This window comes from Aplidium turbinatum, chromosome 3 (genome assembly GCF_918807975.1).
Source record: "Aplidium turbinatum chromosome 3, kaAplTurb1.1, whole genome shotgun sequence".
Classification (NCBI taxonomy): Eukaryota; Metazoa; Chordata; class Ascidiacea; order Aplousobranchia; family Polyclinidae; genus Aplidium; species Aplidium turbinatum.
In genome coordinates, this window is record NC_137474.1 from 10,090,712 (window position 1) to 10,116,305 (window position 25,594).

The following is a 25,594-nucleotide window of genomic DNA, read 5'->3' on the forward strand; positions in this document are numbered from 1 at the left end:
CTAAGGTATCTTAAATATGTGCGAATGTTGAAGCGCGGGAACGTTTTAACGTTTTATTTTATTTTTCTCTTGTAAGCTTATTTCAAATGGCAAAATCGTCATTTTCGTAGGGTGGCAATTAACTAGTAGACCGTATGGTCGTCTCGTTGTCTCCCTGTCGGTAAGAGAACTTGTGTAACTTTGCATTGTGTATATTAATTACATATTTCAAACATGTACCTATGTTCCGGTTACTGACAAATAAAACATTGATTGATTGATTGACATCAACCAACTTAGGAAACCTGAATAAAGAAAACATATAAAAATTTATTTTTGAATGGCAACTCTATTTTTGTGTGTGATCCAGTGTTGTTCAGGATCCGGATTTTTGGAGTCTGATCCTGCCGGATTTGAAGAAATTTTTCGGATCCGGATTGGATTGGATTCAATTTTTCCCAAGCTGGATCCGGAGCCGGATTATCCGAATCCGAATCTGTTTAACTTTGTTTAGTTACGTTTTAATAAATTGAATGACATAAATTCCATGTAGTTGCTGTTCTTCGTTTCAGGGAAGCTAGCCTCCGTAGATCTGGCAGCACTAGTCTGATACCAATGTAACTGTACTCGCAGAGTCGCAGTCTGTCGCAGTCAGCAGAAGCAAACCAGCAACTAAGCAAAGGCAGGCATGCCATGCTAAGAGGTTGATGAAAGTAGCCTACCTCGGTACTAGAAAGTGCTGGCCGGTGCCCAGCAGAAGTTAAAAAGTTTGCCATATTAGATCTGTTGCTGTGCAGTATACTATTATGCTTTTAACTTGACGTTTTAGATTATATTCACATTATCAACTGTTGATGCTTTACTTGTACTCAACTCTGTGTTTAGGTCTGAGGAAGAATAGTTTTCTGAACGACTTACATTTCTGTATGGTTCATGGAAGTTAGCATGTGATTAGTGACAATTTATTATACAATTTATATTCAAAAACAGTATGCTTTTGATAAGTGTGTGCAATTGTGCATGCTTACACTGCTATTTTCTTTGTTTTGTTATTGTGGTTTATTATTGTGTTTCAGATTGATTACTGGTAGGCTGAGTGCTACTTTAATATCAGTATAAATTCATTATGCTGCAATTGAGACAAGGATGGTACGGTAGGGTAAGAAAAAAATGTTAGTGTAACATATGTCTGCTATAGGGTCTGCTACTATTCGGTGAGTCCGATTCGGTGAGTCCGATTTGGGGAGTTTGATTCGGTGAGTTCCTAATCTCTAACCCCTAACCCCAAACCTCTAACCCTAAAACGGCAATGATAATTAGGTTATGGTACCCAATAATTAAAAAAAAAAATTAAAAAAATCCCCCATTAAGGGATCGGACTCACCGAAACAGGCCATTCCGTCTGCTATAAGTATAATGCTAGTTTTCGGATATTCGGATCTGGATTGGATATTGCTTTTCCTATTACTTTTTGGATCAGGATTGGATTCGGATATTTCTAAAAAATTTCGGATTGGATTGGATTATCAAATTTCAATATCCGCACAACACTGGTGTGATCAAAAATATGAAATGTCTTGGCCTGTGCTTAAACTGCTAATTGTGATTGCCACCTGGTGCTTTGTCATTCATTTGCAAGATGTAATGTGAAGGTTTTCTTTTTCATTTTTTTGCTAAAACTTTGGGATATAGGTGGTTGTGTGAGATGAGACCCCTCAGCAACTACTTGTACAAAGTAAACATAATTTTTAAAGGTCACATTTCGAAATCAAGACCTACAAACGGTATTTTTTAAATTTATGATTGTCAATGACTATTTTCAGGTGTTAACTTACTTAATTAGTGCATATGGCTGTTCAAACAAATGCCCAATCTCAGGGTGCTGCTGTGTCAAATACTGTGTTGCCAAACAATGCTTTTGTTCCATCTGTGCAAGAGGTTCCTGCAAATAGCGTACTTCAAACGATGCTACCACCTTCAAATGTCTCCACTAATTCTCGACCTCAACTACAGCAAGTGCGACTTGTAAAAGCTGTCAGCAGCAGCACTGCCAACACTCTTCCACGTCAGCATCAAATTGTACGAATTATTAAACAGAGCAATGATATGGTATGTTTCACATTTTTAACTATTTAATTAGATTATGGTCTTACATGTCAGATCATAGATCATTAGCTATTAGATCGTCGACGTCATGGCACATGACTACGGAACTCAACTGTGTTTTCAAATCTAGTGCAAACTACTACTATCCATAGCGAACCTACAGCATCAGGCTAAAACGATTTATTTGTATCTACATTTGTGAAGATTATTATTGGATTTGCATTCAGGTTTGTTAGGGAAAGAATGACTTAGCGACTTTGTATAGTCGGACTACCATAAGCTACTGATTTACTGGTGTAACGGTCTAGAAGTTACTGCGGTCCAGAAGTTATCGTAACTTTCAGACTGCATAGATGCAGTCAAAAGTTATTGCCAGACCAACAGTGACTAACTGAATGTTGCCAGATTTGATGGTTGCAGCAGCTTCATCAAAAATAAAATGAAAGTTAAAACAAAACGTTGTGACAAAATCAGTGTTATGTTCGAATGAGAAATTGTTTGAAACAAGGCATTGCTTACAATGTTTGAATCATGGCAGTCTTCATACAGGCCTCAATGATAGCCTAGATCGTGCAAGTTTCAATTTGATTAAAGGCAAACTTGTTTGTGTTTAATGACAGGCTAAATTGTAAAAGCAAGCTGCTTGTCTAAGTTGTGGTTGATAAACACAGTCTAACTAAGCTTATATTTTACATAATTGTCTACTACTACTTACGTAGGTATGTAATTGGTAGAGCTCGACCGATATCACTTTTTCAGGCCGATACCGATAATTATGAAATTTTTAGGCCGATACCGATATATTTCAACCGATATATAGCCTATCAACTACGAAAAATTTGTTACCAACAAAGTTATTAAGCAACAAACCAGTCCAAGAAAGTTTATGCATTGGTTTCAATGGAAAAATCATTCTTAACGCTAATCACAAAAAAACACCAAACAAAAAAGAAACAACCAAATGCTATACTGTTTTGTGTTCAATTCAATAATCAAAGTTCAACAGTTTCAAATTGTAATTAAAAAAACATAGTTTCTCAGGATTCATGCCAAGAAAAGAACATCTTTTGTAATCGTAAATCAGTCCAACACGACAGGAGTTTCTGCTAGGATTCGCACAAAGACTGGTGTCACTACCACACCACTAGCCCGATAAACAGAAGCACAACCAAGCAGCACCAATTAAATAGGCAGCTAGAAGAGCGCCCTTCCACGTGCACAAAACAGGACATTCAAAAGCATACCCACGTGCGGGTCTGCTACTATTTGGTGATTCCGATTCGGTGAGTTCCTAACCTCTAACCCCTAACCCTAAAACGGCAATGATAATTAGGCTACGGTACCCGATAATTTAAATAAAAAAAATTGAAAAAATCACTGAATAGGGATCGGACTTACCGAAACGGGCCATACCGCCCACGTGCTGCGTGCAAAAATGGATTGTGTGCAGCCGCTTGCACTTGCACGTAATTAAAACGAGAAAGTTCAAATGCTTGTTTGAGCAACTTGTGTTTCTTCTAGAGCAGCGGTTCCCAACCTGTGGGTCGCGACCCCAACTGGGGTCGCCTGACAATTTGCCTGGGGTCACCTGAGGCCTTCTAAAAAGTTTAGAATTTCATTAGTTTAGAAATTTAGAAAGTTAACTCTTAACAATGGGCAGCTCACAACAGAGTGCATCGCGATTTTATTAGAGTCTAGTAAAAATCGCGATTTTACCATGGTTTGTCTAGTAAACCAGAACACTTTGGGCAAAATAATGCAGGTTGTCCAGAGGCAAACTTTTAAAACGTGTTTTTGATCTTTGTGATGAATTAAAAACATTTTCTAATCAAAAATCTAAACCACAGTTTGAAGCACTTTTCGGCGACTTCACAAAATTGCTTACTTGGTTGACTTCTTTGCAATCTTAAATGAGTTAAATTAAATTTGTCTCTCCAAGGACCAAATGCAACATGCCTAGATTTGTCAGAAAAGATCCGAGTATTCCAGTTCAAACTTCAACTTTAGCAAAAAAATTGAATGAAAATAGAATTTACATGTTGCCGAACTTATCTGCTTTCTTTGAGGAAAATGATATTGAATAGGAAACAATGACTAGAACAATACTTTCTGTCAAAGAACACTTCAAAATTCTTGAGGAAGAAATTTCAAGGTATTTTCCTAATTTATCTGACACACCATTTGCCCTTGCTAGAAGCCCATTCACCATCAGAATTGAAGATGTTCCTGAGAATGCACAAGAGGAGTTCATTGAACTCATTACAGTCATATCCCGTTCTGTCTGAGATCACATTGCGCCTGATTCTTCCTTTTCCAACAACATACCTAAGTGAAACAGGCTTTTCAAGCTTGTTGGTTATCAAATCTAAATACAGGAGCAGACTTGATGCAGAAAATGATCTGCGTTGTGCTCTTGCAAAGACTGCTCCAAGGATTTCAGATCTGGCTAAAAAGAAGCAAGCACAGCCTTCTCACTGAACAAATTGTTTTGTTGATTTGTTGTGTTGTTTATTTAGAAGTCAAATTTAATACACGTATAGCCTAGTAGCCTACTAGTTAGCTCCAAAAGTGCAGTGAAGGAGGATCAACCCAACTAATTTTATCCTTGGGGTCACCGCAACTTGGCAAATGTTATAAAAGAGTCACGGCACCAAAAAGGTTGGGAACCGCTGTTCTAGAGGCACGTATGACTGGTTTTGAGTGTATCGACAAGGTATGAAAACATACTGTAACTCATTTAAATTTTAAAAAAGTTCATTAAAAAAATGTGTCTGCAAAGTCTTTAAACTTCTTCATAGCCAATGACTTTATCAGCCATAGTTTTGCAGTTTACTTTGAAGCCTAGTTATAAAATATGCAAAAAGTTTCAATTTTTATAATATTCTTCCCATTTGCAGGTTTTCTCAAATCAATTTTGAAACATCATGCTTCCTTGCAATAGCAGTAACTTCTGGACTGCTACTGCGGAGTAGCAGTCCAGAAGCAACTGGCACACCAAAAGTGACAAGGGCTGCCAGACGTGTCGGCAAAGGATACAATTTAGTGAAAATTTTGGAACTAAGTTAAATTAACTTGTTACTCTCACATTAATGCATTTTTCAGTTAAAATTAATCAATGCTTAAAATTGTCATTGTGACTTTTTAAGAGCTTACAGATTTAGTTATTTAAAAAGAAGAATATTTGGCAACCATGGTCAGTGGTCACTCCTGAACAGCTCTGATGTGCATTTTTGGCAAACTTACTAACTTCAAATTTAAAAGGACTTAATTCAAATTTGAAATGGCTCGTTTCGTCAGTGCTTTTTACTGTACACCGGAATAGATATTTATTTTGCCTTGGTGATAAAAATAACAGTGAAAGCAGACATGGGCAAACTACAACTAACACTAAGCCAAATCCTGCTAGCTAGGTTTTAATTTGGCCCAGTTGTAATAAATTAATGATCAAACCAATTTATTTTTTGTTATAATTCTTGTGTATAATTCGGTTTCTCTCTAAGGCAAATAAATCACTACCCTATCAATCTGTCATTGCAAGTTTAATTTATAGTTTCTTTGCATGTAAGCAGTATTGAATAGTTGTTTGTGGATTTTCAAAGACATATGACCTGTCACCTGTTCAAGTTGATCAGACTTCAAGCCTAAAAGTGTTGTGCTTATGTGATATTACAGCTTTAGTGTTACATGCTAAGTAATGGTCTTATTATCGCATCGCTAGATAGCTACTGTAGTTAGATTAATACAAGAAACAAGATAATGCATTACAAACAAAAGGTGACGGTGCGTGCAGAGTGCTCAGAGCAGACACTTAAATATTATTCACTGAAGTCAGATCAGCTGTCGTAAGGCTTATGTAACATTAGAAAATTTCGACACAATTCTCAATGAACATGTGCAGGTGTGCACATCTCAGATGTTCTAATATTGAATCTGATCTCGCACCAAATTTTTATGCTTTGGCAGAAAGGTCATTTAAGAGCGTCATTAGTGCTGGAGTTAAGTTTAATTTTAATGCAGGTTTCTTGCTTTTTAATTACAGTTTTCAAATATAATGTCAACCTTCAAAAAATTGTTACATGAATCTTCTCTGCAATTCTGATGCTCAGCTGTCAAATCATCATATTTCAATATTCCCATTCACAATTTACTTGTTGACAATTCTCTGCAACAGCGTTATCTGTTAACTAATAACTAGGTTATTGTGATTATTACATGTATTGTTTGTTTCTTGCATATTTGGTAGTAAGTAATAAGTATGTACATAGGCGTCGAAATAGGGTGGGCCGGGTGGGCGGCGTCCACCCGGCCGTGAAAGGAGGGTGGGCAAAATATGTTTTGCCCACCCTGTTTTCATGACACTTATGAAGTGTTCGTTACAAGTATTTCCGTTTTTGTTAAACGCTGAATTATCTAACCAACTGCAGCGCAACTTCTTGTTTTACGCTATGTCTCTCGCTGCGTTAAAAAAAGCTGGCAATTCCTGGTGAGAGAAAGCCATGTTTGATCTTTTCTCTGAATGGTCTCACTTTCGTTACGTCACCATCAAACTTCAGTTCCGGGTCGTGAAATTTTTTTTGCCACAAACTTTTTGTCTCATTTGCATATTTCTGTAAGTGTAGCCATTACTGGTTACCGCGCGGCGCGCGTAACTGTTTTTACCGATTTTCGCCCTCCAGGTCCAAATCTAAACATTGAACTTGAAAAAATACGTAGCCTGGAGACACACCTAGTCTAGTCAAGTTTAAAAAAGTTGAGAAAAGAAATTGATTCTGGTCACTAGTCTAAAAGTAAGATTTTCCGAATTGTCTAAGAATTAATCCTAACCCATTAACCATAACCTTACTTTTTTTGAAAAGCTTTTGTGCACCGCAAAAATTAATGTAGGCCTAAGGAAAAAAAAAAGACTTTGATGGGCATTGAACCGATGTCCTCACGATTATAAGGCAAAGGACGAAACCACTGAACCAAATGCGCCAACGAAAAATTTCCAAATGCGCCAACGAAAAATGTTTGCATTCACACGGTATAAATACAAACTCTATGCGAAGTAGAAGGCACTTTAACATGCAGATATCCAATCCATGGACTTCTGTCCAATCCAACTACGAACCAATGAGATGCTACGTTATCTGTCCAATTGTGACCATTCCAGCATTCAGCCAGAGAATTCATTATTACTTTGAACTTTGTTTGGTAATTACAGAAGAAAAAAGAGCTATAGCAGAGGTGGGAATCAAACCCACTTCAATGTAATGACTACCACCGCCCTAACCCAATGTGCCAAGTAAACCGATGGCAAAGCATTGATTTAATGTAGCTAGAATTTGCGTTTTTCCTTTATTCTTCCTAAACACAACCTTGATGACGTCATGAACAGCGTAGCTTGTGATTGGTTCGTGGTTTATTAGAAATTTGCTTGTTAAAGTGGCTACCATGCGAAGTAGCAAAAAGTTCAAAAAATTTCGCTTCCGGGTCGGCGTAAGGGAGTATGAATATGACATCATAATGAACATGACATTAAAATAATCGATACGGTACAAACTAAAGACGTTCTGATACAATCGCTTTTTACAAATCTTTCCTCACAAAGTTGTTGCTGGGTATAAATTTAGGCACCGCGTGATGTTGTCATTTTATTATTGAAAAGTTAAACACGAAGCAAAGTCAAACATCTATTCATGCATTCTTAAAACCAGCTTCCAAAAGGCGTCGAGATGATAACGCTGAAGAAGCCACGTCCAGCATGAATGAACGTAGAAATGACATTGATGAAGAAAGCAGTGCTTTAAGGATGGACAGTGGTGAAATCAATGTCTCAGGCAATGCACCGGTGTCCGGTAGTTGTAGAAGACAGCATGAGCCATGGAATATCTACCTGGCACTCCGTTTGACGTTAGCATGCTGCCGGATCAGCTTCCGTCAGCACAGTCACCTGTCCGAACATTTTGCGGCAAATCCGAAAGCGCCACTTTAAAGATAACAGGTCACGAGTCACGCGCTTTTTAGGTCGCAAAGGAAAACATAAAAGAAGTTTGTTTAGTTTAGCAGCGCTCATAAGATCGCAAGGCACAAGAAAGCAAACATCAAACCTATTAAAGCTTACGACGCTAAACGCAGTTTTTGTGAGAAAGACTAACCATTGCGAATTTGCGAACATACACATTAGGGTGGATAAAAAAAAACGAATTTTTGAGTTCAGCTTAGTGCATCTGCCAAAAGATGCAGTTTGGGCTATCTTTTACATTGGTACTTGAAAAAACATTTTTTGACCCCGTTTGACCCCTATCCAAGAGCTCTCTAGTGACCGCCGAGGCAGAATTTGTTAAATTGGCTATAATTTTTTTTCTAGTGGGTGCAGGTTTGTGGTTTTAGTGTCTATCCCCACTAAATCAAGTCTTAGGAAGTCATTTCTGCAGTCTAAAATCATCTATGGGCTAGCAAAATGCCTTTATTCAGCAAAAATGCTTAAAAAAGTTGGAAATTTATTGTTTTTTTTTTAAAAAGGGCAAAGAAAAACAAATTCATAATGCTTCTAAAGGTATTGCTGTTAATACACTGAAGCAAACATATAAAAGCAAACAATTACCGTATGAAGTTAATTGTAAAAATGCTGCCTTTAATTTGTGCATCCAATTATCCATGGCATTACAGTAATGGACACAAAATGCATGACAACGGGTTCAGGCGAAATCAGTACCGTATGTTAGTGTTTTGTTGAGGAGCTTATATCAAATCCTGCAAACATATCTTTCTTAAAAGGAATGATGACAGACAGGACAGCCGCAATAGCCGGATTTCAGGGTTGATCTCTAAGTGGTCAAAACTGGGTTTTGACCATTAAGCGGTCAAAACTAGGTTTAAACCGGTCAAAACTGGTCAAAACCCTGTAATGAGTTGCTTGATCGTGTTCGCCAGAAAATCACTGAAAATGTGAGGGAGATGGTAGAAGGTGAGGGAGGAGGGAGAAGGTAAGGGAGAAGGAAAAGATGAAATTGACTGGTGAATGTTAATTCCAATTGTTCAATTGAGGTGTTCTAACTTACATAAAGTAGATAGGCATAGGTAGGCTTCAAAGAACGAATCATAAACTATCCTGTCTTTAATTTTTAAAGCATCTTAGAATATGCATTCGCATTGTTTTATTTTAACTGGATAAAATTTGATGGCAAATGTTTTTCATAAAAAAAATTGTTGGAATAAATTCTTGTACTTCAGTTGGCTGTGCAAATTGTTCATCGTTCTACCAAGCATTTTTTGGTTCATCAGAAACTTGTTTTTAGAATTTGAATTTTCTCAATAATTAAAATAACCAACTGATTCATCATCATCATAATCCATCGTCGGTTTGTTCCCCACTAGTGGGGGTGGCCGATTGTTTCCGCGCAGCAATTGTCTTAATCCCTTTTCTCCATTTCACCCTGTCCCTTGCATCTTCCTCCTTCAGTCCGACTTTTTTAAACTCATCCTTCACTTGTTGTTTCCACGTTCTTCTTGGACGACCGCGTTTCCTCTTCCCATCCACCTTTAGATCTAGTGTCTTTCTAAGAAAACTTCCTTCCTCCCTCCTTATCACATGTCCATACCATCTTACTCCATTTGCCCTTGCCAGTTGGTCTATGGTCTCTCTCATCTCTAGCATATCCAACAATTCTTCAGTCCTTTTTTCCCTTCTCGTTTTCACCCCACACATTGCTCTCACCATTGACCTTTCCGTTCTTCTCAGGATTGCCCGTTCACTCTCTCTCAATACCCATGTCTCGCTACCATATAGCATTGCAGGCCGCACACAGCTCCGATATACTTTTCCTTTCATCCTTAGTGAAAATTTTCTGCCATGCAACATTTCCCCACATTCCCTGAACTTTGCCCAGCCCAATCTTGCCCTTGTTGTCACCGCTGCTTCACATCCACCACTTCCATTTATCCGATCACCCAGATAACAGAAGTCTGTCACTGTTTCGATGCCATGGAAGAACTCATCATCATTAGGGTGGAGTGAATTTCACTTAATGCTTTGGATTTTGATTTAAGGTGTTGTAATGTTGTCTTTGGGCCTAAAAAATAACCCCAAACATAATTTTGGTTCTCCTACCCCTAAATTGACCCTCCTACCTGAGGTCAAAGGTCACACGAGGTCAAAATTGCTCTATCTCCACTTCTACTGGTGCTAGAAATCTGTTTAATGGCTTAAAAGATTCAGAAGACCCATATTTCTATCTGTTCTAAGAGAACTTTTTCTTCTATTGGTAGTAGAATTTTGACTAAACAGCAAAAATATAGTTTTTGTGGTATTTTTGCATAATTATAGCCTACAACATTATAGTTAACGAACTTCAACAGCCAAAATAGTAAATTTCAGCAATTGGTTGGATTGTTATTTGAGAATAAGTGTTTTGAACATCGAAATATTCTTATCTGCAGCATTGATGAGGAACTGAAACTACAGTAAGTATGAAATTAATGTTTTGATGCATGATGACATTTCAATGGTTGAAAGGCCTGCATGAAAATTATTGAGAGAGAGATACATTTTTTGTCAAGTCACACTACGTACAATAATAATTATTACACAAACAATCAAAATTTAAATTGAGCATGAACTAACCAACAACAACGGGAAGGCTGCGAAACGACCACCGACAGGTCTTCAAGTCAAGCAGCACCTAATGAAAATGTCATTACTTGAAAATGAAAATCCAGTTGCACTATTAAACACTCAAAAAATGTCACAAAATATTTTGCCTCCCTCATATTTAGGTCCCGGCTATGCCCTTGGTAACTATAACGAAAAAACAAGTGCCTTTGATGCAATCGTATTCAGCAGTAAAATTGCTTTTTGGTGTTGAAAGAGGGCATCAACTTCCTGGATTTGATCTTTTGCCAGATCACACCATCCCTTCTTTCGAACCCAGCCACATGCATGGAAGCTTCTGTTACGAGCTTCACATGACGCTTTATACTTACAGCTTGATCAAGTTCAAGCTTGTTTGTTTTAAAATTTTGTATTGCATCATCATTCATGACTTTGGTTGCGGGAGGTTCCTGTGACATGAATTTCATCAAAATATACTGTGTTGTGGTAGAACTCGGCATTGATATTGATCCCCAGTATGATAAATTTTCGAACAGTTACTGTCCTCTCTGCAATAGATTTCACCTTTGCACTTTCATCATCTGGAGTCATTTCAACATTTTTGCTTCTGCGTAGCGATAGCACAATATTGACAGCTTGCGATCGAATTGTATCATCATCGTCAGCCATCATCAAAAGAAGAATATTTTCGGGGTGAGCTGAGAAGCTATTACGTATCAAAGTTTTTGATGCAAACTCTCTTGCTTGCTTCTAGGGAAATTGGTTGATTCGTTTGAGCGTGCGAAAATAGTTGACAGCTACTTTATTAATTTTAGAGTTAAGCTTGACATCAAACCAACTTGGGAAGTAGACTTTTAAACAAATTCTACCAGAATTCTAAAATTTTGGCTTGGCTTTGTTTGGGAAGTGTGGTATCTCAAAATTCGACATGCAAGTGTCAACCATCTTGCATGTGACAAGCCACCTACTTCAAACTGTGCTAAGTCATTCTCAAGTTTTCCAGATATGACAGCCAAACAAATTTGGTATGCATAAAATTGATCGGAATTCAAACTTTCTTACTTTTTTTGGCGTTTGAGGATATTCAATAGAAGATAATGGCTTAAACGTAACCCCATGCCAATCAGACACTAAACCAATTAACTCTTTGCCAATTGGACCAGAAAACGAGTCGGAGTTTAAAGAGACTCCATCCAAGTGCAGAAATACCGGAGAGGTAGCTCGTTGGTATGCAGGACACAGATGACCTATTGCGAAGGTCTTTGCAGCAACTCTTCTAATGTGGCAATGCTGCCATGGTGTTTACCTGTCATAATTGCGGTTCCATCTTAGTCTATAATTGACAAATTGTTCTGCAGGTCGGTGTTTTCCAGTGCTTTGTGGATAGCTTTGTGATTCTCAAATAACAATCCAACCAATTGCTGAAATTTACTATTTTGGCTGTTGAAGTTCGTTAACTATAATGTTGTATATAAGCAAAAATACCACAAAAACTATATTTTTGCTGTTTAGTCAAATTCTACTACCAATAGAAGAAAAAGTTCTCTTAGAACAGATAGAAATATGGGTCTTCTGAATCTTTTAAGCCATTAAACATATTTCTAGCACCAGTAGAAGTGGAGATAGAACAATTTTGACCTCACGTGACCTTTGACCTCAGGTAGGAGGGTCAATTTAGGGGTAGGAGAACCAAAATTATGTTCGGGGTTGTTTTTTAGGGCTAAAGACAACATTACAACACCTTAAATCAAAATCCGAAGCATTAAGTGAAATTCACTCCACCCTAATCATCATGGCCTTCCACTTCATTCCTTCCTTTACTGCATTTCCCACAAACAAAACACTTCGCCAATCTTGTTGCGGCTCTCTTGACATTAGCACATCTTGCATGTACCCACTTTCCACATTCCTTGCATTGCATTGAATTTCTCATCACTCTCTCGCCACATATTCCACAGGGATCTACTTTGCTCTCAACAACTGTTCCTTCTGCTCCACTCACCATCACTTTTGTTTTTTCAAGATTCACCTTCATACCCTTGGTTTCAAATGCTTCTTTCCATTTCTCAAACTTTCTCTCCATTCCCTCCATACTATTACTTGTCAAGACCAGGTCGTCTGCATACAAAATTTCACTCAATAAGCCCTCCCTCACTCCTTCAGTTACAACGTCAACCACAATAGCAAATATCAGAGGTGACAAAACTGATCCCTGGTGTACACCAACCTTCACAGAAAACTCGTTTGAATAATTTGATCCAACTTTCACTTTTTTTCTTGCATCCTCATACATAGACATCACAGCTCTCACTAATACCTCCGGTATACCTCTTTTCCTCATTGCCCATTCCATCACTTTCCTTGGTACTCTGTCAAATGCCTTTTCTAAGTCGACGAAACACATATATAGTTTTCTCTGCTTCTCTCGGTATTCCTCCTGATTGAAATATCAAAAACAAACAGAGAAGTTGAATATTTTTTGTTCCAAATCCAACATTTAGGTTATGTTGATCAAAACAAAATATAGTTGAACATCATTACTAATAACATGGAGGGTAATACTTTTAATTCAATTGAAAAGCAACTTGATTCATACACTAAAAGGGTTTTAACCAGTTTTGACCAGCAATAGGTGGTCAAAACTGCCCGGTTTAAACCAGGTTTTAACTGGGCGGTTTAAACCGCCCCGGTTTAAATCGATCAACCCTGCCGGATTTGACTCTATTTCATTCGCACGAGTCAGAAGGAAAGAAAGTAGGATTCTTAGTGCAGAAAAACGACAAAAACACTCTAAAAAGAAACGCAAAAACTGCTTCCACTGTAGCTCTTAAAGATAAGGAACTTCTCTGGTCAGCTTGTTTACATCACATCGGTGAAATTGTTGTGTCACATATCTTTGAAGATTTAAAGCTAGAGGTTTCAAAATAACCAGAAATGAGCATCTTCATGAGACTCCGCAAGAACTGGGATCCTATTCCACAGTGGCCAACTGCTAAGCACACTGGATATCAACAGCTTTCCAATAACAACACACGATCTCATTCAGAACCTTAAAGATGACGTTGCTGAACTTGCACAAAGCAAATACAAGTTCATTTGAGGCGACTATAAATAACTTATGAACTTGTGCATTGCTTATATCAGTCCTGGTCTACAAAATGTGAAATTCTACCGTTCTGGGGCCACACACAAGGCCAGATGGATGGCCAAATTGATTCATTCCTATCAATTGGTGCTACTGGAAAATCAAAAAGCTAAGTTACCTAAGGGAACTATCACATCAGTTTCACAAGTGGCTAAACTGAAAGATCTCACGATTTTTATTTCACTCATCTACTGTATATATTGGCTTTGGTGTAGTGTTGCTGTAGATGCTCCTTGGAACTGTTTGACTATGTACAAGAACATTCTCAGATATGGAGCAGAGCATAAGTTGATATCAGATGCTGCTGAACGTAGCTTCAAACGTCAATTTTGGTATCTCTCTGCTGAGATGGTACCACTGGCACTGTTCAGCTCTGAAGTTCAGGAAGAGGAAAACATCAGATGGCTGATGAACTTATACATGTAAAACCTACAGATCCTGTTTTTACACCAGCAGATCGGTTTGGCACTGGCTAGCTACGGACCACGTTTTCCATCAGAAATCAATCTGGAATCAAAACTGACAGATTTTATCACAAAGGACTCTCGGTTCTTTTTCTCTGTTTTAGAGATAAATGATGATTTACTTCCTTTATCAGTAGAAAAATGGTCTGAATCAGAGTCATACCAGAAAGCTGTTTACAATGTGGCTGAACATGGAGTTAAACTGAGCACCGATTATCTACATAGTGCCAGAAACGAGGAACACTATCAAAACACTTTACAAATAGTGGAAGCTAGCAGAAAAGACACACCTAATTTGAGAAAGAGAAAAAACTAACATCCTCTTGCACAGATTAGACTAGTCGATCACATTGCCTTCTGTGACAAAATGTGTTAGGGCTACTGTATACATACAGATTCAATACCAGGCTTTCATGTAGCAAACTTACTGGCCTATTGGTAACTTTCTATGTGTATTTGATCTATTTCCAGTGCGAAATTAGAATTTTAGACCACTTCCGCTCACTGGAGTTGTATTTTTAGCTATTCCAACGCGTAAAAAGTGTGAATTCACAAACAACTCGTATAGACAAGCATATTCTTTTAATTCCCTGTACGATAAATAGTTGAACAGGCAAAAGTTTTATTCATATTATTTTGGTGAAACATACAAATTCTGCTGAGAAGCGTGAAAATACCGGTAATTCAATATTTACTTAATGGCAATCCTGAAAATTTAAATGGGATGGTGGCCCACATAAACGTGCCCCAATTCTACTGATTTTCGGACCAGCAAAGATTCTTGGCTAGTGGAACAACCTCACAAATCTACAAGTCAATAGTACAAAAAAAAGTAAAAAACAAGAGGGTTGTGTGCACACTACCCAGGATGTGTTCAATGGAATGCTTACTCAGAAGCCAAATGCAAGTTTTGCCTCTATTAAACATCATATAAACTCAATGAAGTTAAGTGTGATCAGATATTTACGAACATTGAAATACACAATATCTAAAGCTGTAATAAATGCAATAGTTAAGTTTACACTATCAAATAAATATATATGCAACATGCAGCTGCACTAACGTATGCTTCTGTAGTCTATTGGACCTCATATCACCTCAACCACCTCATTGGACTAGAGGCCAGTTTGCACACAAATGGTCACATCCTAGTGTGGTTTACCTAGGTTACACTTTTTTTAGTATTTTATTCATAAAACTGCCCGAAATATCTAAAAATGCCATTTCTTTCCCATAAAATGCCCTTTTTAGAGCAAAAATGTCATTGTGCAATTTTGGCTGCCCATGCATCATTTTAGACTGCAGAAGTGACTTCCTAAGACTTGATTTAGTGGGGTTAGACACCAAAATCATTAGCCTACACCCACTAGAAAAAGTATTATGGCCAATTTAAGGAATTTTGGCTCGGCGGCCACTAGAGCGCTCTTGAACAATATTTGTCATTTTTACATTGATTCAGTCGTTAAATCAGGGTAAAAATGACGAATTTTGTTGTCTGGGTAGTTCTTCTTTTTTAACAACGATTCAATGTCCAACAACATTGAATCGACATAAAAGCGACAATATTGCCAGCCGATCACACATGGATATATTCCATACAATAGCAAATCTTTCCACAAAATACAACAGTGGTGATTATGACGTGCTGACCTAATTCTGCGTCACTCTTCAATACTACATATTTTCGACAGTTAGGCTAATTCACGATCATTCTATTGCGAAATTAAATAACTGGCTAGAAAAAACCGGCGGCCGAATTGGCTGACTGAGGAGGTAGCACCGGCGGTCATTCAAGCACTGCTTAGCGGCCATGGCCGCCGGCTGCTTTAAGGCTTGGCTTCACGATACTCACATTGCCCACCAGTTATGAAGTCAAAAAGTTTGCCCATTGCTGAATTAAAGCAAGGAGACATACAAATAATATTTTGAAAATTTAATGCAATGTGAAACTGAAACATGAATTCAAAAACTTAGATTACTACTTGTCTAAATTACGTGATATTTCCATACATACCATACTTTCAAAATAAAAAAAATCTTACGCATACTGACAATTCTTTCAACTTAACTGTTCAACATTTGTACAGGTGTATCCCTAAGGTGTATCTTCGCAAGTGATATTGCTTTGTGTGTTCATCGTTTTTTGTTTTATATCTTTCATATTATGGACACTTTGTAATATATTTTCATATTGCAGAATACTGTTCCCAATGCCAATGTTATAAATGTGAGACCACCATCTTCAAGTCCCATGAAAGGTGATACAAAAGAAAATTTTTCGATTTAAATCAAAATTGTGACACTTGAATGAATATTAAGTTTTAATGTTTTGTCTCTGTTGGAGTTAAGTGTTGTCGTGTTGTGTTGTTAAGTGTTGTCGTGTCTGTTGGAGTTAAGTGTTGTCGTAGTCAAGGAATAACTTGATTATAATAATGTTAGCTTGAATTCTAGATTAGGCATTGAGCTGGGCACTTAAATTCACACTATTAGGAATTTTTCTTGGTTATCTTTACAACCATATGCATTAGGGTGTTTCATTTGCTCCCTTTATTTGAATTTTGATCTGTCCCTAAGTTAATTCTGTTCCATTTGGGAAAAAAATAACCTGGAAATAATTTTTAATTTCATGGCCCCCCGTTTATCCCCCCCCCACCGCGACTCTGAAATTTCTGCCTACTCCAATCGCCATAACTCAAAAACCACTTTAGATAGACATGGGTTGTTGGGTATCAAAGTTATTGGCATACCCCACTTTAATTCAAAAATGCTGCCAAAATAACAGTCTGAGCAAAAAAAAATTTTTTTTTTCATTTTTGCACAACATAAGAAAAGCAGTTAGCATGAATATTGAATAGCCAAACATACGATGTGAACAACCAAACATAAGTGGCAACTGACACAACACCAAAATTAATCACATGACACAATATTATCAAAAACCATCTATAAAGTAATAGGACATCACAATAAGTAATAGCACAGCAGGGGCTCACACAACCTCCATTAAGCAGGCAGCAACCTGGTGTGTTGTGCTTAGCGCATTGGTCTTCGCACCAAAGAGTGTTTACATTAATTTCAGCTACTGAAACCACTGTGCTGCTGTTTTCTTGTGCAAGAAAGGTCAAAATGATTGCCTCCATCCAGTAATGGGTAGCTAAAAAAAACTTTCTGATGTATTCAGCAGCATGTATCAAGATTCAAGATAGTCTGCAGCGTCCCTTGTGGTCTGCCTGTAGACACCATTTATTATAGGGGAAGTCACTCCACTGTCTTAAATTTTTAATGATCTAAAATTTGAAATTACCAAGTCTCCTGATGATACGCTGTACTGCTCAGCATAGTTTCCAGAGGGGTGATTAATTAGAGTTCATTGAACTCTGTCGTATTTTCCTGGAAAATTCACTGCAAAATCCAATAACCCAGGAGCTTTGCATAAAGCCGGATGGACGTCACAGCTGATGTACTCCATTAAGATATATCTTCTGGGAAAGTACATTGGAGAACTTCCACTTGGCACTGTTACTACCACTCAACAAACCTCAAAGATAAGAGGCTTTGTCAACTTCGTCACTCATGTCATGTGTATTCTCAGTGGTGGTTGACATGTTCATCACCCACTGATGCTCCATGGAATGATTTAAAGTTTTACAAGATGCTGTTCACTTACAGCAACATCAATAACTGTATTGCTCTGAAGGCATTAAAGAGACACCTTTGGTACTTGACAGAGGAAATGATTTCTGATCGAATGCTACAATGCATTGATACACACTCAGCCATCCCAAATGGATCTGGGTTTGAAAACCAAAATTTCCACAACACTTTGGGCCATCAACAAGGCTTGGTGATTTAGTTGGACAAGATTCATGCTATTTTATCAACTTGTTGAACCTGGACAATAAATTTTTGCACCTGCCTGTTAATGAATGGCATGATAACAGCATCTTAACAGAAAACCTGGTAAATGTCCTAGGAATCAATGTAATTAATGACTGTGCTGAAAGGTATATAAAATTAAGCTCAGACTTCTTGAGATCTTCTCGCAGTGAAGACCAATACCAAGACACCCTGCAAGTGGCAGAAAATCACAGAAAGTGTCAACCATTCCTTCGCAAAAGAAGCACCCACTGTTGATGATGCCCAACTGCCTCTTTGACGATTATATGCATGCATCATCAATCCTGATAATGTGTCAACCAACTGGCTTGGATACTATTCGTACTTGCAGTTTTTGAAAAAATGTAATATTTGCATTTTGCAGGATTATAGATAACTTAAGCCCGTATTCTAAGATCCAACTTGAGTTCAAGCTGAAACTCAAGTTTGACTTGGTCCATGTTGGTATTACCATAGCCCAAGTTCAACTTGTGTTCCAGCTTGAACTCAAGTTGGATCTTAGAATACGGGCCTTAGTATCCTATCCATGTCCTACTTAATGAGCGTTAGCTGTTGCTGTGTTACTATTCATGATTCATGTCCCACTTGTGTTGTCGTCATTGAATTTTTATCCTCCAGGACGGAAAAACATCATTGAAGCACAGCACATAGTAGGCAATTTTTGCAGAACTCGCTTTGGAGTTGCCTGTAACACAGTGGTTTCAGTAGCTGAAATTAATGTAAACACTCTTTGGTGCGAAGACCAATGCGCTAAGCACAACACACCAGGTTGCTGCCTGCTTAATGGAGGTTGTGTGAGCCCCTGCTGTGCTATTACTTATTGTGATGTCCTATTACTTCATAGATGATTTTTGATAATATTGTGTCATGTGATTAATTTTGGTGTTGTGTCAGTTGCCACTTATGTTTGGTTGTTCACATCGTATGTTTGGCTATTCAATATTCATGCTAACTGCTTTTCTTAAGTTGTGCAAAAATGAAAAAAAAAATTTTTTTGCTCAGATTGTTATTTTGGCAGCATTTTTGAATTAAAGTGGGGTATGCCAATAACTTTGATACCCAACAACCCATGTCTATCTAAAGTGGTTTTTGAGTTATGGCGATTGGAGTAGGCAGAAATTTCGGAGTCGCGGTGGGGGGGGGGGGGGGTAAACGGGGGGCCATGAAATTAAAAATTATTTCCAGGTTATTTTTTTCCCAAATGGAACAGAATTAACTTAGGGACAGATCAAAATTCAAATAAAGGGAGCAAATGAAACACCCTAATATGCATATAACACTGTCACTGTGTTAATCATTTTAATAGCTGCCAGCTTGTCACGAATGAATTGACTTTTTTGAGTAGCCACAAAAATTACCAAAATGTTTTATGGTACAACATTTTTTTTGTATAGGGTCATTCCACATCAAATCACCCAAAAAAAATGAAATTTTTAACACCACCATCTCCAATTTTCCTCAAATTTGGTTTGTGTGTGAGTTCTGGGTAAAAAAGCATGAATTTCAAATTTTATCAAAATCCAGCCAGTGGTTTTGGAGATATGGGCCTGTGAAATTTCGTATTTTGGGGGAAAATTGGGGTACCCGGCTTATTTCAAAATGCCATTTCTCAGCAACTACTGGGTGTATTTTAATGAAATTGGTGTCATTTTGCAGGAAATTGGTCAAGGATTTCATTTCTGTGGTTAATTTTTAAAAATAAGCATGTTTGGGGGTAATGACCTTTTGACCTTTGCTTTGACCTTGATTTTGACCTTGTGGATCACGTGATACAAAAAACTTGTCTACATGAAAAATATTCTTTGGCACTATCTCTATAACATATGAAAAAATGGGAGAGGTAATATTTCTATTTTAGCCATAATTTTCACTCAAAGTTTGCATGTCTCATGATTTTTCAACAAATTTTCTTAAAATCACCTTCAAAAATAGTATATATGGTATGTACAAATGGAACGATATGCACATTGCATCATCAGAAAGAATGGGTCCAAAATGATGATGAGGGGTGTTTTTTTTTTTTTGTAAAATAAGCTTATAACATTGGGAAATGATGGCAAATGGGGGAAGGGGTAAAATATCTCAAATTCTGATGATGTAATACATAAACGCTCCCAATTAATACTGCATAAAAATGAGTTAAATGACACAGTTTAGTCAAGACACAACAGACAAAATGTTAGGTTCTGAAAGTTTTCCATAGACAGCAATCACTGAGCTGACCAGTTTTTACACAACCTGTGAAGTTTAATTGTATCGTTTTTGGAAATAGTGTAACGACATCTGCCAGATGCAATCATGGAAGGAGTTTCAATGATACAAAAAATGTTATTAATATCGATCCAGCATTTATCAGCAGAGGTAGGCCAGTAGAAGATTCTGGCTGGACCATGAGGATGCATAAAGTTTACATGATAGTCTCCAAACTCATCAGAAATGTCTTTCACCAAACCTATCCACGGTTCATAATCATATATACAGCAGTCAGCACACATATGTCTGTTTTGCGATGTTGATAAATTCATTCAATGCTTCAAGTGCAAGGTCTTCATCTCACTGACACTATTTCAGGCAGATTTTTTTGAGCACTGAGTTTGTACGCGAATAATTTTGTTTCAGAAATCGGAACAAATCTATGGAATTTTAGTGTTTCTTTTATTGTCTTTGCCAACGAGAATCTTTTTTTCAATTTTTCTTTGCAAGCTTCAAAATCCGGTCAGGCTTGACATTGAAAAATTGAATTCCTTGTATGTTGGGCCCTACTAGACCTACTAATTAAGCGATTAGTTTTTGTCAACTATTGCTATTGTTACATTCATGAAACGTCAAACAACGTTGATTTGCCGTTAAAGTAGCAAAAGTGTCCAGCCGCGCCGTTTGTCTCCACTCTGCTACTGGTAGCCCAGTGCTTTAAATCAAGTAAATTGCGCAAACCTGTGAGGAAGTTCATTTGCGGCAAAAGTCTGACCGCAATTTCCACTGCTTTTACATCGTTTTAACATCGCCAGATGTTAAATCGGTGTAAAAACTGTAGCATTGTTCTTCAAAGGAGTAATTTTCTCCCAAACAACGTTATCAATTAACTCTGCTGCCAAAATGCTCTAAATTTGTCGTCTCAATCATCACAGTTGCGTTTGTTACGTCACTGATATTAAACTCGCAAGTTTCGTCCCGCAACCCGCACATACCAATCACAAAAAATATGCGGAACTGAATTACCAGGACCAGACGTTGTTGCGTACCAATTATATTTATTACTTGTTTCCAAATCGTGTTAGAGGAGACATAGACTTAAATGTAAAACTAGGCTAGCCCAACAACCTAGCAAAATCGCCCTTTTGTAAAACGCACAAAATAACCTTAATGACGTGACAGTATGTGTTCGCCCGCCCAGCTATTTTGAAAACTCGGCGCCTATGGATAACGATATACCTTATCAGACTGACCATGCTATAACAGTATGGCGAAATCAATTTCTCATATTAAAAATGAAGCTGGTACACTGTTGTTGCAAGAACAGCAAGAATTATTCTACAATATAAGGTTTAAGCTAACCGGATTTTATGAAAATTTCACAGATATTGTCCTCTTTGAATGAAAACTATCGCTAAACTAAAAATATTACCTCTCCCATTTTTTCATATGTTATAGAGATGGTATCAAGGAATATTTTTCATGTAGACAAGTTTTTTGTATCACGTGATCCACAAGGTCAAAATCAAGGTCAAAGCAAAGGTCAAAAGGTCATTACCCCCAAACATGCTTATTTTTGAAAATTAACCACAGAAATGAAATCCTTGACCAATTTCCTGCAAAATGACACCAATTTCATTAAAATACACGCAGTGGTTGCTGAGAAATGGCATTTTGAAATAAGCCGGGTACCCCAATTTTCCCCCAAAATACGAAATTTCACAGGCCCATATCTCCAAAACCACTGGCCGCATTTTGATAAAATTTAAAATTTGTGCGTTTTTGCCCAAAACCTAACCACAAACCAAATTTGATGTAAATCGGTGATGGTGGTGTTAACAGCACTGGGTGAATTGAGCTGGAATGACCCTATAACTGTTGATGAGTCAATGAACTATAAATCCAGTACTTTCAAATTTTTAATAGATTGTTTGCCAACTAGCATTAAACTGCAAATAGACCTTGTTATTTTTGTATCAGGTGTTTGCATGTAATGGTTCCTAACAGGAAAGTTAAAATATAGGGATCTGTGAATGCTTTGTATTCAGGAAAAAGTACATAAATTCGTACACTGTAGGCTATTTAAGAAGAACGTTTTGAAAATTTAAATCAGGGTTACTCTTAAGCATGTGCAGACTTTATTATTTTTGGAAAGGGCTCTTGACTAGTTTTGAGCTTGAGGGCATATTCATTGTGAGTTTGTCTTACCTGAAACAACATTAATAGGTGGCGTGGCAACATTTTTCAATCTTCCTGTCAGTGGATCAACGAAGGTCTTACCACATGGCACCAAGTTGAAAGTAGGAGATACTATCACGATACCAAAGCTTAACCTAGAACAAGATAAAGAAACGACTGATTTGTCTGCTGGCCAGACTTTGGTACGATTTTCATTGCAGTACTATACTGTAAAAGATCTTCCTAAATTAATTGCATTAGCAGAAGTGTTCAACATATGACTTCTTTATGAATGATATGATAGAAGTGTTTGCTTTTTTGTTTGATAAGTAATACCTAATATAATAAACCATTTTAGACTACGCAATCATGAACTTGCTCAGTAAAGCAGAACTGAAGGCTCTCTAGTCTCTATAAAATGCTATTGCTGTAGTATTATATACTAATTACTATATACTGTACATTTACCAAAATAGTGTCCTAGATCCTGGGATTTAAGCTACTTTTATGCTGATTCCTGAATTATTTGTATCTTGCAAAACGAAGTAACACCCAAAGTTTAACAGGGTAGTTCTGAATATTATGGTGTTACTTGGTGTTAACCGTTTGAACATCAACATGAAGCAAATTATTCATTTTATGATAAGTGTGCAAAAAAGTTAGGAAAAAACAGTTTAAGAGAAATATAAAACTGTAGAATCAAGCAAATTATCCCCTGCATTTTCTAGCAGTGGCTTCTTTGTTTTGAGAAAGCATTGACACCCTGGGATAGTGAAAGAATGGACCTTCGCCCCTCGCTTGAAACAGAGAAAAGGCAAATCCAAAGAAACATGTTTTTAAACATCAACCTATCGGCATATCAATATGTATAACACTGATGTTTCACCTCGTCATTATGATAAAGTTGTATGCTGTAAATATTTTTACACTTTAAATCAAGATTTGAAGTGGGTAATGAGCTGTCAGTTGGTTGTTTCAGGTTGCTTCAACCCCCACTAAGCTTTTTCGTGTTGATGGTTCTGCAAGTCAGAGCCCGGCGTTTTTAAATCGGGTTACTGCACCCAACAACCTGTCTTCTACTCCCCAAATAGCGACAGTTATTCAAGCCAATACCTCCTTTGCTCAAGTAGCATCACCGGACAGATTATCCACAATTTCCCCTTCGTGGGCTCAAAGGTAAGGGTATTGTTGTGTAATACGGCTCTGAGCTATCAACTTCATACCGGATATACAGTATATACTTTTTATCATTTTCTTACTATTGTTTTAGTTAATTGCTGAAGATTCAATTGGTTTCAAGGATTTTGCTTGATGTTGATTGTTGACACAACTCTTTTTTTCTTTCTTGAAAATTGACACAGTTTAGGATTGTAGCTTGATTTGATCAAGTGTACGCAATGGCTAAGCCTACTCCATGAAGTCTTAAAATAAAGGTTTTGCAATGTGAACCTGATGGCAGCTCTTTTGTATTATCCAGTCCCCTTCGTTACAAGAGACCTTCTGTTTTCAATGATACAACGCAAGGCTCTGAAACGTAAGTACGGTTGACGAGCATATTCGCGTGATTTAAAGTTAAACAAGTATTGTTGGTGCATTTATTTTGTATAGTCTTGTTACTTCTCTAGTGCAGTGATTTTTAACCTTTTGTCTTGTTGGCTTCTACCACCTTGAAATCGTCAACCAGTTCACCTGCTCCTAGAATGGCCGAACAGTAAGTCATCTATGATTCGGAATGCTTGTTGAAGCCCGGTAAACAAGCATAGCTTCTTAAGTGGTTTTATGACTAACCTTGAATGATTCAGCAAACAGCATTTCCGCACCCCTGGAAACAGGCCTCGCACCCCTCAGTGATGCGTACAGCCGTGCACCCCTGGTTAAGAACTCCTGTCTCAGTGGATAATTTTTCGTTCGTTAAACTTCCTGACACATCAAAATATTGCAAGGAAACTTGCATCAAGTTTTGGGTTTCGGCGAAGAGACACGTTCCGATAATGCGGTTGGAATCTACAAGTTGGACCACTGCAGAAAAGACAAATGTGCTCTGCCGACAAGGCCGGACACCAATGTTACTTGAGTGTTTTTCAAAACATCTCGTGTCTTTCATACTCAAACAGCTGTCACCCAGCAAGCAAATCAGCTATTTTTCATCGACTGATGTTGAATCAATGTAAAATGGGCTAATTTGCTGGCTGGGTAATAACAATTTGCAACTTATCTCTACGATCCACAGAAGACAAACGAAACAACGTGTAATTTAGTTAAGTGCCACTTTAAAGTTTTGTTTTAAGCCTTTTCAGAAGGCCAACTCATTGGCACAACAGCAAATCTTGTTGTACCCGGAGCCCTTCTCAATTGATTAAACGTTTTGTTGATTGTTTATTTTTACCTATCTGGCTACAGGGCTACTCAATGCAAAATTAAAAAAGGTCAGCGATTAAAAATGCGGTTTTTCCACTTGAATGTTAAAGCACCAACTTGAACTACGGTTGCGTCATGTAACTGAAGAGAACGCATATTGAAAGCCAATGTCGAATGCAGTCTACGTGGCACCATGCTTTATGTCATAGCTAGCACCTATAATTCCAAAGCAGTTGTAGCCTACAGATTGAACAAAAAAGTAGGCTTTGATAATTTTTAGGCATTTTGGTAATTGCATTTCAACAGTTTGTGTTATCAAAAAAATACCGATTTCATTAAAATGCATAATATTTTTTAACAATCGTCTCTCAACTAGCGACTCTAATTCAAAGGTTTTGTTGTGAATCGATATACTATGTTGTTGACGTGTGTTGTTAATAACATGAAAGACAATTTTTCAAAATAGCGTAGTATTTCAGGTAAAATCAAACCGATTTTTTTTAGGAATTGCTTTTTAAAAGCATAAATTTCATTACGACACTTACTCTGTCACTGCAGTTGCTTCCAAGTCTATTTAGAGTAGTATACTTCGCAATGTATAATTATATACTTCACAATATATCTACATTGTGAAGTAAGCAACGATCATGCTGCTAAAAGCGAAACTCAGTCTTAGTATGG

General features: G+C 37.4%; 1 protein-coding gene across 1 annotated transcript in view; it reads left to right on the plus strand.

Moving 5' to 3' along the window:
- The first annotated feature begins 1,973 nt into the window (after window positions 1–1,973).
- Window positions 1,974–25,594, plus strand: part of LOC145767132 (transcription factor Dp-1-like) — a 35,241-nt gene continuing 11,620 nt past the window's right edge. Inside the window, exons 1-5 of the mRNA XM_082578894.1 lie at window positions 1,974–2,088; window positions 16,485–16,545; window positions 22,604–22,758; window positions 23,535–23,731; window positions 24,033–24,089. Of these exons, the coding sequence (XP_082435020.1) occupies window positions 2,086–2,088; window positions 16,485–16,545; window positions 22,604–22,758; window positions 23,535–23,731; window positions 24,033–24,089 (473 nt within the window). The 5' untranslated portion in view covers window positions 1,974–2,085. The remainder of the gene's footprint in view (window positions 2,089–16,484; window positions 16,546–22,603; window positions 22,759–23,534; window positions 23,732–24,032; window positions 24,090–25,594) is intronic.